The 12360-nt window shown below is 37.8% G+C and overlaps 2 protein-coding genes and 1 long non-coding RNA gene across 3 annotated transcripts in view; all 3 read left to right on the forward strand.

Moving 5' to 3' along the window:
• Positions 7-1385, forward strand: LOC110267383. The gene is made up of 2 exons (XR_002354908.1): positions 7-595; positions 1142-1385. It is a non-coding gene; the product is annotated as an uncharacterized LOC110267383 (long non-coding RNA).
• On the forward strand, positions 3034-8259 carry LOC107622329 (protein ABC transporter 1, mitochondrial). The gene is made up of 8 exons (XM_016324186.2): positions 3034-3793; positions 4400-4625; positions 5270-5422; positions 5670-5828; positions 6220-6379; positions 6584-6693; positions 6893-7009; positions 7601-8259. The coding sequence occupies exons 1-8, from the start codon at positions 3210-3212 to the stop codon at positions 8000-8002; spliced, it is 1911 nt and encodes a 636-aa protein (XP_016179672.1). The 5' UTR covers positions 3034-3209; the 3' UTR covers positions 8003-8259.
• LOC107621259 (protein QUIRKY) overlaps positions 10427-12360 on the forward strand; it is a 3537-nt gene continuing 1603 nt past the window's right edge. Inside the window, exon 1 of the mRNA XM_021113128.1 lies at positions 10427-12360. This exon is cut by the window's right edge and continues 1603 nt beyond it. Coding sequence (XP_020968787.1) covers positions 10740-12360 — 1621 coding nt within the window. The 5' untranslated portion in view covers positions 10427-10739.

The raw sequence follows: 12360 nt of genomic DNA on the forward strand, positions 1-12360 counted from the left end.
TTAGTTGAATTTCTTCTCTTTTTATTTTACTTTTTTATAAAACTCATTGTTCTGAAAACCGAATCGGTCTGGCCGGTTAAGCTCATAAACCACTTGGCTGAAAAACAGGTTAGAAAACTGGTTGAACTGACGATTAACCATTGTACTGCCGGAACCGGCTGGTTTTTTAAAGTTTCTCGATTCAATGCACCCCTCCAAAACGGCGCCGTTTTATACCTTTCAAAAAAAAAAACTAAAATCCTAATCCCCCAACACAGCCCAGTCCCACTCCTCTCTTTGAAACTGAAAAGTGAACAAAGAACCCTAGCCCCCCTCTAGCCCCGCAACCAGCAGCCACCACAGCCCCCGCATCTCCGATTCGTTGTCATCGTGGAACTCTTCTCCGCTGGGAAGCTCCATCGTAGGAAGCTCCGTCGCCGTCCTAGGAAGCTGTGTCGCCATCGTAGGAAGCCCCCTCGCCGTCGTGTGGATGCTCTGTGGCGGTTGTCGTCTCCTCTGTTCGAGCGCTCTCTCTCTCTGTTCACAACCTTGCTTCTGTTTGGATTTTCAAGAATAGGAAGCATGTTGAGATTCACTGTAATAATTGGTACCTGAGGTAAGAAAGTTAACAGCAATAGCAAAATAGAAAACAGAATTGAAGAGTGGATCAAAGTGATTGAAGGTTTAAAATCTAACAAGTGCATCTGTTGAAGAATGTTTAAGACCTTAGGCAGTGGTTGATAGCATAAAATGGTAGCATTATCTTTGATGTTCTAGTAGATTGTCACCTATGTTGTATATATAACTATAAATATATTCAAGTCATACCATTATTTTAAATGTTAATCAGAGCTTCTCTTGCTGAATATATTTATTTGAAAGTTTCCCTTGTGCCCACCACTTTTTGAAACACAAAACAGAGTTTTCATGTTGAAGCTACATCTTATATTTAGTTTGTACTTTATGGCTGGAAATTTTATGGAAGTGGTGGCAAAAAGAGTAAGTGCCTGCATACCTAAGACCTTTGCTTTTGTTCAAAAGTAAAAGATTTGATTAATTGTCATGACTCCATGATTTAGGAATCCTATATTATACATCTATCATGCATTGCTTAGTGTTTTTCAACATGAATTGATGGTGCCTGCCTCACCTTATTCATTAGATTATGCAGTACTGATAGAGATAGCCATTGGGAATAATCATATGGACAAAAAGTAGACTCACCAAGTTGAGGTAAACAATAAAATAAACCGCATTGATGAATGAGAGTAACACTTACAATAACAGAAAGTCATTAAGTAATAAACATGGACTGACTTGATTCAATTCAACTTAATGCGCCAAATTGTTTATGCTGGAATCAATTCTGAGTTGTTTATGCTATGATTCTGATTTTAAATTGTTTATGCTGATTTTTCTGATTTGTTGAATCTGGTTGTTTATTTTTCTGATATGAGTTGTTGATGGTGCTGTGGTGCAGAGTTTCACTCCATTGTTTATGTTGGAATTTTTTTTATTTATTCTGATTTTTCTGATTGAGTTGTTTATGCTGATTTTTCTTATTCTGATTTGTCATTTATGCATATTTTGATTTTTATTAGTTATAAATTTTGATGTTTGAAGATGTTTGTGAACTTTTAATGATAAATTATGGGTAGTTTATTAGGTAAAATTATAAAATTTTAAATTTTATCAAACTTAAAAATTATTAAATTTAAATATTTAAAATTATATATTAAATTTTTAATAATTTTATTTTATATTTAGTTAAATCGGTTGAACCTCAATTGAACTTCTGAACCACTGAACTAGTCATTTTACTTATTGACCAGTTTGGTTCTCGCAATCTTGATAAAACTATAATCTTTTGCTCCCATTATGTATTGTTATGACTTAATAATACTTTGATGCTTTTGTTTGTGCTCAAAATTTGGTTCAGTTTTATCTTTTGGGATAAAAGGAAGAAAAAAGGCCTAACCACTACACCATGATTTTCTTATTGTAAATATTTGTTAGTTGTGTAGATCATGGAGGGGATTTTAGCTGTTTTGTTTTTGTTATGTAGTTGTCATGGGTTTGTTTTGTTTCATTCGGTTTGTTCGAGAGTTTTTATGTTGCTGAGTCATGTGTTTAGTTGAGTTGGGTCATTGTTTAGTCGAGTCACGTGTTCGTTTTTTGGTCCGTTTTATTTCACGTTGAGCCCTTGCACTTTGGTACTTGTCGTTGTGGAAGTGGAAGTACTCCGGTATTGTCATGATAGTAGAATCACATTATGACTTTTGAAAGTTTTAGTTCTATACTTAAAATAATACTAGTTAGGAGATAAGTTTGATTGCATTTGAAAAAGGGTAGACATTGAGAACCTTGGTTCTACGGCTGAAAGAATATTAGTTGGGAGCCAAGTTTGATTAAACTTGAAACAGGACTGTCCATTTGTCCTTCTCATAATATGAAGTTGGAATCTTGGATACCCTTAGAAACCAAAAATCATTTTTGCTGTGGATCTGAAGCCTTTGGCAATTATTCCAATCCTTAATTAATATCTAAAATCAAAGCTATTGGGATAGAAATCAGACATCAGCTTCACCGTCGTTCTTTTGCTTCCTAGGCTCGCTCGTATTTTCTTCTCTCCTGGGATTACCCTTATCTTTTACTCAGGCTTGCTTTTAGACCAGATGTTAAAAAGTCAAAACCGCAAGTGCATCTCAAAACTGTAATTGCAACTCATTTTATTGCAATGAAAGTATATCTTTGATATAAAAAAAAGAAGAAAAAACCCTTTGTAAGTGACTAAGTGTAGAAGTAGATTAACTATTTTTCATGGTTTTGAAAATTGGGTTAACTGGAAATCGATCAGGAGACGGGTTCAATTTAAGTAAAAATCGATTGACAATGAACCGATCAAAAAATAAGGAAATTTGACCAACAAAATCAGTTAATTAGTTGAACTAGTGTAATTTTTATCAGGAATTTAATTTTTGATAAACTTTTAAATGTTTAATTTTATCGATTTAATGGTTCGATTCTGAAAGTTTTCTATTCTTTGTTTTTGAGTTCCATGGATGGAACAGCGCCCACGTCGGCGTTCAAAAGCCATGTTTGGTTGCTTCCGTGCGAGACATGAAATCAACTGAAAGTATGAAATAGAATGAGCAGAAAGAGAAAATGATCAACATTCTCAATCTCAACTCAAAGAACCATCATCAACACCCATAACCAACATAAAATCAATGCCTTCTTCATTCTTCAATACCAAGGACCTCACAAGGCTCCTCAATGGCCTCTCCCTCGTCGCCAACGAATTCATCAAACCCGCCGCAAAGTCCGACCTCCAAACCCTAATCAAGAACGCCGTCCTCTCCGCTACTGACCTCTCCGGAATCACCAGCGGCAAGCTTCGCCAATTCTCAAACCCTCAATCTTCTCACGCTCCCAAACGCGCCTCTACCGATTCCGTCGTTTATTTCAGCTCTTCACAGCCCCCAGAAACGACAACAAGAAATGATGAAAATGATGTCGTTTTGACTTCTGAAGAAAACCGCCCTAGGGTTGAGGATTCCGAGGCAGGGGCGGCGACTGCGGCGGCTTCGTCTCCGGTTGTTGCCGTTCCGGATGGGAGTGTTTTGGCGGCGGAGGAAAGCGAGGCTCGGAGCTCTGAGGGTAAGGTGGATGTGAATGTGAATGTGAAAGAGAATGAGAATGGGAAGGTGGGTGGTGAGGGGAGTGGCGAAATGGCGCCAATTGCTCCACCGGTGACGAGGCGAAGACCGAGGGAGAGGAGGGTTCCTGAAACTCCGTTTTCCAGGGCTCTTGGGTTAGTGTTGTTTCTAATGTATTAACTTTGTGTTAATTTGCTATGCTTTTAATGCAATTTTCATTGGCTTTGATGAGGCGTTTGTTTCTGGGTCTAATGGTTAGTTAGAAGTAATACCTGTCCTATTTTCAATTTTTGTGTTTGACTTGTGATACTTTCAATTCAATTTTCATTGGCTGTGATGAAGCATTGGATTCCTGGTCTAATGGTTAGTTTGGTAACCAACATGTATTCTAAGTACTTATTAGAGATTACTGTGTTCCTAACATGGGCCTCAGAATCTTACTCGTTAGATTACACAGACATTACATTGTGTTAGATGATATTAGACGTGAAGTCTTTTTTGTTTATAGAAACATATGCTAGTCCTTCTGAGAATTAGGTTGTGGCTATATACTTATATTAGACTTGGTAGCCTTGTACTATAGTAGTATATGACACTGAGGACCTTTGTAGTGGCACCAGTGTAGACAGGACAAAAAGGACTATCGTGTGTAATATTGCCTAAATCCAGAGTTGATAAGTTTATCTTTAAATGTAGTTCTTGTAATAGACAGTGTTTCTTTAAGAACTAGTGGTGTAATATATGTTGATATGGGAATTTAGGTTTGCTGGGCTAGGAGCTAGTCTTGCATGGGGGACACTTCAGGAATCTGCCAGGAGGCTTGCCTTTGGTATGCCTAGTTCTCAAGACAATCAATCTCCGCTTTCTCCATTCTTGTCTGAGAGGAATGCAGAGCGATTGGCTCTTGCACTTTGTAGAATGCGTGGAGCTGCCCTCAAAATTGGGCAGATGTTGAGCATTCAGGATGAATCTCTTGTTCCAGCTCCGGTATTTGATTCTTCTATTATGCACACTTTTATGTTTGTATGCTATTTAAGAAGATTATAGTATTGAAGCGATTATGCAAATGGGACTTTTAAAAAGTAATGTATGAATAAGTTATGATGTACTTAAATATATTATATACCCAAACAGGACCAAAAGTTAAACCTATGATTTGACTTCCAAAATGTTAAAATAAACTTACGACTGGTGCTATCCAAATGGGTCCTAAAAGGCTAAAATCATTTTCATCAGCACTGGATTGTGCTTCCAAATCCGCTTCATGTCTTCTGTTTCAATGTAGTGTGATTTTATTTGATGTCGATCGACCTGAGCTGAATATCATCAGCAGTTAACACGAGTTCTTCTTTCAAATGGTCTAGTGGCTTTAGCTCCTGTTTCATGATTGTTTCTCATCTTTTACATTTTCACTAATTAGCTTGTGAATATGCATTATTTTGTTTATGAAGTTTGTGTAAAATGGTGGTTATAGTTCATAATATTTGCTACCACTATCTCTTGTATTTTTATAAATGCCGATTAGCAAAATTAATATCATATTGTGCTCAATCAGATGTTTATTTTCTGACTAGTGTCATAGGCTCCATGTATGTGCCTTAAGAAGCAAACTCTCTATGTTCTATTTGTAGATACTGGCTGCATTAGAAATTGTACGCCAAGGTGCAGATGTGATGCCAAAGAGCCAGCTTAATGAAGTTTTAAATGCTGAGTTAGGTCCTGACTGGTCATCAAAGCTGATTAGTTTTGATTATGAACCTATAGCAGCTGCAAGTATTGGCCAGGTATGGGTGCTTGTTTATTTGTTTAATTACGTATTGATTTAAATCTGGGGTCAATTACACTATCCTCCTCTGAGATTATGCAATATTACATACAAAACTCTCAATTTGCAAAGAGTTACACTAACCACAGTTGAAGTTTCCAGTTATATTACACTCAAGAAAATTTGCATTGTCCTAACGACAATATCATGCAACTTTATTTGTCACACTTAATATTTTCTAACAAGGTTCTTCCTAAAATATTTAGGTGCACAAAGCTGTCATGAAGGATGGCATGCAAGTTGCAATGAAAATTCAGTACCCTGGTGTTGCAAATAGCATTGAGAGTGACATTGAGAATGTGAAACTTCTTTTGAATTACACAAATCTGATTCCTGAAGGACTTTATCTTGACAGGGCTATAAAGGTTTGTATTGTTTTGATAGAATTCTTGTATGCTCTTTAGTTGTGTTAATCATTTTATTTAAACACCCTGAATTCAATTTCTCATTTGTTGGGGGTGTGGATTGCATAGTCCCTCTACCCCTTGCTTGCTGGCCTTTTTTCTTTTCTTTTCTTCTCTTTTTTTTTTTTTAAAAAAAATACCTGCAAATGTTAGGTATAATGCCAGATTCATTTCATGGTAATTTGTTCTGTATTTATATGTGCTGCTCTTTCAACTTTCATTACTACCTCTTTCTATTTTCTTCACCCATCACCTTGTCCTGTCTAAGCCATGTGCTCTGGTCTAAAACAAGTTATCTATCAATTTGGATTCTTATGTTGTTTATCTTTTTTGTATTTTTCCCTCTCCCTAGGTAGCCAAAGAAGAACTATCACGTGAGTGTGATTACAACTTGGAGGCAGCAAGTCAGAAGCGATTCCGAGATCTGCTTTCTGGCACAGAAGGGCTTTATGTTCCAATAGTTTTTAATGATCTTTCAAGCAAAAAAGTATTAACTACAGAGCTTGTTCATGGTAATTACAAGTTTTACCTGTTCCTCCTGCAGGACAACCTTTTATTGCACCTTGCTTAACAGTTGCAGCGAACTCTGAAAACCGTTCAGTCAATTAAATGACTAATTTTATTACATTATTTTGATTGAATAAATAGAAATGTTGTTTCAAGTTTTATTCAATTTCAACTTTTTTTTAACAAGGAAGTGTTTTCTCTTGTTACAGGAATTACAATTGACAAAGTAGCCTTGCTGGACCAGGAAACTCGTAATTATATTGGGAAAATGTTATTGGAGCTCACATTGATGGAGTTATTTGTATTTCGATTTATGCAGGCATGTTATTTGTTATTTTTCCCGTATGTTTGAAGTCATTATATGCCATTGTTGACAGTTGACACTGTCTATTGTGTGTCATCTGTAACGAATGAACTAGGTCTGCTCTTTCATGAATGATGAGTTTTGGATTTGTTTTATGGCTGTAAGCATGTATTTCTGGTCTCATTTAATGTTGGAGGTGGTTTCTTTGATGCAGACTGATCCTAATTGGGGTAACTTTTTATATGATGAAGCGAAGAAAACAATAAATCTCATTGATTTTGGAGCGGCACGGGATTACCCCAAAAGATTTGTTGATGATTATTTACGAATGGTTAGGTCTCCTCTTCTCCATTATCATTCTCTTCAATAACTAACATGAGGTTTAATTGTTTAAGATCATAATTTGTGCTAATGTTGTTTGTGTTAATATTTTCTCCGTTCCATTTTATGTTACGTTGTTTTCGATTTCCACATTCTTTTCTTCACTTTACTGTAATATTTGGTATGCAATTACAAGCGGATGTTGGTTCATAACTGCTCTTTTTGGCCCTCTTAATTGTTTAGTTGTCCTATCATTTATCCATGTGTTGATGTGGGGTTTTATAGCTAACCCCACATAATTAGGAAAAATTTGGTGGTCGTAATTGTTGAATTTTTTACCTATGTTGAAATGAAATTTGGCATTACTGGAAATTGCTTTTTTGTCCTTTTTTTTACATGGTAAGCTGCATCATTTAACTGAAAATCAGTAACAATTTGTTTGCAGTTATGAAAGGATTGATCTAAATTTTGAAATATAGAGAAAGAGAATCAAAATGGCTCTAGACAGTAATGGTCATAATAAGTTTGATTATTCAATTGATTAAGAGACTCCTGGAAATCTTATTATTCTTATTTTTATTTATGATACACGATTGATCAGGTTCTAGCATGTGCAAATACTGATAGGGATGGGGTCATAGAGATGTCCCAGAGACTCGGGTTCATCACTGGAATGGAATCAGATGTGATGCTCGATGCCCACGTTCAAGCTGGTTTCATTGTGGGTTTGCCATTTGCAAGATCCGGTGGATTCGACTTCAAGTCAACCAACATTACCTCAAGCATTTCACACCTTGGTGCGACGATGCTGAAGCACAGGCTGACTCCGCCACCTGATGAAGCTTACAGTCTGCACAGAAAACTTTCTGGTGCATTTTTGGCATGCATTAAGATTGGGGCCGTTGTGCCTTGTAGGGAATTATTGCTTGAAGTGTACAATCAATATAGGTTTGGTGATGATGAAACAAATGAGATATTATCCACTGGCTCAGGATCCGCATAGGTAATAGGTTTTTTGTATTTTGTATTTTGTTTTCTTTTATCAATTCTTCAATTAGTTTTTTCCACCACAGCTATAATAATAACTTCTGGGATGCTAGTTATGCGTCCAAGCATATTTCATATTGCTCCACAAAAGTGGAGTCAATTTTGGGGACAATTTCCCCTTACCCCCATTTGTAATTTTAGCTGCTTATAGAGTTGTTTATTATTTGTTGTACGGATTCTTCCAAAAAGTTATTGATTCTTTAAAATTGTGTTTGGATTGTTTTTTTTTTCCGTCATCCTTAACATGAAATATGAATATTCCATACTAGTGAGTAGTAACTACCCAGAGTGGTGTGGCAATGCCATGGAAATCGTAATTAATGTTAACCAGAAGTTGTACTGAGCTCCAAGCAATGGGTGCATTGTATATTATAAATATAATTAGAGGTCCTTCGTTGTCTTGCATACTAAAGTCATCATTAGTCATTGAATGATAAATTATGGACAGTTTCAGGTGCTTAGGCAGTTCATAGAAGTTTATGGTTATTGGTTAGGGATGCTGGAATGAGTGTAGTTATGGTATTTATGGAGATATTATCATGTTGGATGTCTGTAGGTGTTGGTTGCAGATCCTCTAAGGCGAGGTAAGCTTGCCATACACTATGTTATTTGATTAAAATTGATTCAACGGTAAAGTGCGTGTTATGACACCTTATATTATTCCTAAGTCATTATTCTATGAATTAAGTTTACAAACCTTAAACAAATATCTCTAAATCTCTCTTAATTAAATATTGAGAATTCAATTTTTGCTATATAGAAACATCTAATTGCCTTGGAATCTTCTATATCTTTTTTCTCGCGGCATCCTCTAACCCAAGCTAAGAATTAATCTGTCGTATTACTCAAATGAGAATCTCTCTAGACATTGTGAAGAGTTGGAAAAAAACCCTAGCAGAGAAAGAGTACGTACTCCGTACTCAAAGAGAATGAGAGAAGGAGAAAGCGGGGACGAGCGGTTGAGGGTGTTGTGATGCTAGTTATTTTGGTTCAGGTGATAGTGTTGGTTTTGCTTGTGTTATTAGATATTGTAATGGGAGCTGGCAAAGGGGGTGTTTGGGAATGATTGAGAGTAATAGTATTCTTCAAGGAGAATTGTTTGCTATTTGGAGAGGATATCTCTTAGCTTGGGATGTGGGTCAACGAGATGTTATTTGTGAGACAGATTGTGTGAAAGCATTTAATCTTGTTACTCAAGATGGTTTTGGGTTTATTGATCCACTGGTGCTCAAAATAAGAGATATCATGCATTGGAATTGGCGTGTTGACTTTCGTTTGATTATGAGAGATGCAAACACAGTGGCAGATACTATGGCAAAGATGGCGATGAAGTTACAACTTTCGCATATGGAGCTTCTTTCACCTTGGGAGGAGTTTAAGAGTAGTCTTAAACGGGACTGTCCCTCTATTTAAGCAGTTCCTTGTTTTGTTTTTTTTGTTTTTCTTTGTTTAATTTATTTCAGTCACAAAAAAAAAATCTGTCGTATTTTATTTAAGGATTTGTCGCCAGACAATAAATTGCTATGTATATATATAAGGAGAGATTCAAATCTTCGACATTTATTTAAGTGAACTAATGAGTTAACTACTAAATCAATTCAAGTGGGTTAGAATCAGCCGTATTTAAATGTGTCTCCAATCGTGGGGTTCCCTGGAGGAGGTCCCTAAATAATAGAATTGAAATAAGCAAATTTTAACCACATTTAATTTTCTTTAGCCAATGCTATTAAATATACAAGTAACGTCATGCATCTTGTCAGTGTCGTACAATGAGCAGTCAGTGGGTGTGTGCATCATTTTAACATATAACGATCCATCACATTGAAGTTCATAGCATCGTCTTTCTCTACAAAGTTTCCCTCGAAAAAAAGACAATCACCCAGACCAGAAACAACGTTCATATTTGCAGTGTGCAAGTGGGTTTCTATCTTGCAGTAAACTATGCACAAGGCAACGTGCAAAACTTAAAAAGAAAATGAAAAAAAAATTAAGAAAGACATGTTTTAATAAAATAAATTCAGTAGGAACTCAGTCCAATGAGTATATCTTTATCTACATTGTTAATTAATAATTAATTGACGACAACATCTTGACTTTGATTTGCACTGACTCTCACACCTATCAAGCACGTTATAATGTGATAAAAATGGCCACACTATTTAATCAAGTTACCCAAAACGGCATATGAAAAATAATAATACAAGCAAATATTTCAACATCGTCGATCGTTAGAGAAATGAAATGTAGAGTAATTCCATTTTCCAATTTAACAAAACTAAGAGATGCCATGATGAATGAATAGATCAATGAACCCAAAGACACTTTCTTTTTCTAAACTAGTTAGTGATTGTTGACTAGATACAACAAAAGGAATACTATAACAAAATGCCATATAAATCCAGCATCAACAGCAATTCAGCACCAGGCACGGTGCTCAGTATAAAATAAATCATTTTTCAGTTGCTGGTCCAAAAATCACACACCTCGAGATTCTGCCACGTGGCAGATCTAATCCACGTGTACACGCTCCTCGCTTTAGCTTTAAAACGTTCAAGACCTTCTTCTTATGCAACAGTACATTGATGCTCCACTAAACCAAACGCCGAAAGATCACTACTAACTTTTTAACGGTAACCAACACAATTATTATCGTTCACTCTCTCTGTCTGAAAATTCTTCACGTAGTTTCATCAATGGCGGAAAATTCCGGCAGGAAGCTTATCGTGGAGGTTTGCAACGCCAAGAATTTGATGCCGAAAGATGGCCAAGGAACCGCAAGTGCTTATGCCGTTGTGGATTTCGATGGCCAGAGAAGAAGAACAACTACCAAGTCCAGAGATCTCAACCCTCAATGGGACGAGAAGCTCGAGTTTATTGTTCATGATAAAGATTCAATGGCTTCAGAGTCGTTAGAGGTCAATCTCTATAACGATAAGAAGCTGGGGAAGCGAAGCACTTTTCTCGGAAAAGTGAAAATCTCAGGAAGCAGTTTTGTGAAGTCTGGTACAGAAGAGATTGTGTACTATCCGTTGGAGAAGAGAAGCGTGTTCTCTCAGATCAAAGGAGAGTTAGGACTCAAAGTCTCTTACGTTGACGATGATCCACCGCCGCCGCCGTCAGCCGAGGCCGATGGCGAGCTGAAGGCAGAGACCGCACCTCCGCCGGCGGCAGAGAGCGCAAACGAAGAAGAGAAGAAAGAAGAAAAATCAGAAGAGAATAAGCAGGATGAGGAGAAGAAGGAAGAAGAACAAAGCAAACCTCCTGAAGAAGAACAGGAAAAGGCGAAAGCTCCACCGGATAATCCAAAACCAAAGGAGGAGGCTCCGGCAGAGGCGGCACCACCACAACCGGTGGCAGAAGTGCAGGATCTAGCAAAACCACAAAAGGAGAAGCATATTGAGATAATAAAGCGAGCTCAGAATAATAATCTGAGCGTGAACGATCACGAACTACGGTCTTTGAGCAGCGATCGTAGTCGCAGCACTTACGATCTTGTGGATCGCATTCCATTCCTCTACGTTCGCGTGGTGAAGGCAAAACGAGCAAACAGTAGTGAAAGCGGTTCAAAGGTTTATGCGAAGCTCGTGATCGGAACACACAGTGTGAAGACGAAGAGCGAAAGTGAAGACAAAGACTGGGATCAGGTTTTTGCTTTTGATAAAGAAGGACTCAATTCCACGTCGTTGGAGGTTTCAGTGTGGTGCGAGGAGAAGAAAGAAGGTGAAGAGATCACCGAGAATTCACTCGGAACGGTGTCGTTTGATTTGCAAGAAGTGCCTAAGCGTGTGCCGCCGGACAGTCCTTTGGCTCCTCAATGGTACACCCTGGAATCTGATACGTCGCCAGGAAATGACGTCATGCTGGCCGTGTGGATCGGGACGCAGGCTGACGAAGCGTTTCAAGAGGCGTGGCAGTCTGATTCCGGCGGTTTAATACCGGAGACTAGAGCTAAAGTGTATCTTTCCCCAAAGCTTTGGTATCTGAGAGTAACGGTCATCCAGACGCAGGACTTGCAGCTAGGTTCGGGATCCGAGCCTAAGCTTAGGAGTCCAGAGCTTTACGTAGTGAAGGGTCAACTCGGCGCACAGGTTTTCAAGACTGGAAGAACATCGGCTGGAGGCTCAGCAGCGTCAAGCTCGGCTAACCCAACATGGAATGAAGACCTTGTATTTGTTGCAGCTGAGCCGTTTGAGCCTTTCTTGGTTTTAACGGTGGAGGACGTGTCAAACTCCCAAACCGTTGGCCAAGCGAAAATCCACGTGTCATCAATCGAACGGCGGACAGATGTTGGAGCGGAGCCAAAGTCAAGATGGT

The sequence above is a fragment of the Arachis ipaensis genome, chromosome B10 (assembly GCF_000816755.2).
Source record: "Arachis ipaensis cultivar K30076 chromosome B10, Araip1.1, whole genome shotgun sequence".
Classification (NCBI taxonomy): domain Eukaryota; kingdom Viridiplantae; phylum Streptophyta; class Magnoliopsida; order Fabales; family Fabaceae; genus Arachis; species Arachis ipaensis.

What these genes read in the sequence shown, in the direction of transcription:
- LOC107622329 (XM_016324186.2), top strand. Translation starts at nt 3,210, where the DNA reads ATGCCTTCTTCATTCTTCAATACCAAGGACCTCACAAGGCTCCTCAAT. An exon ending in CCGTTTTCCAGGGCTCTTGG is followed by an intron (nt 3,794 to 4,399) that starts GTTAGTGTTGTT and finishes ATGGGAATTTAG; the next exon opens with GTTTGCTGGGCTAGGAGCTA. An exon ending in TTGATGATTATTTACGAATG is followed by an intron (nt 7,010 to 7,600) that starts GTTAGGTCTCCT and finishes ACGATTGATCAG; the next exon opens with GTTCTAGCATGTGCAAATAC.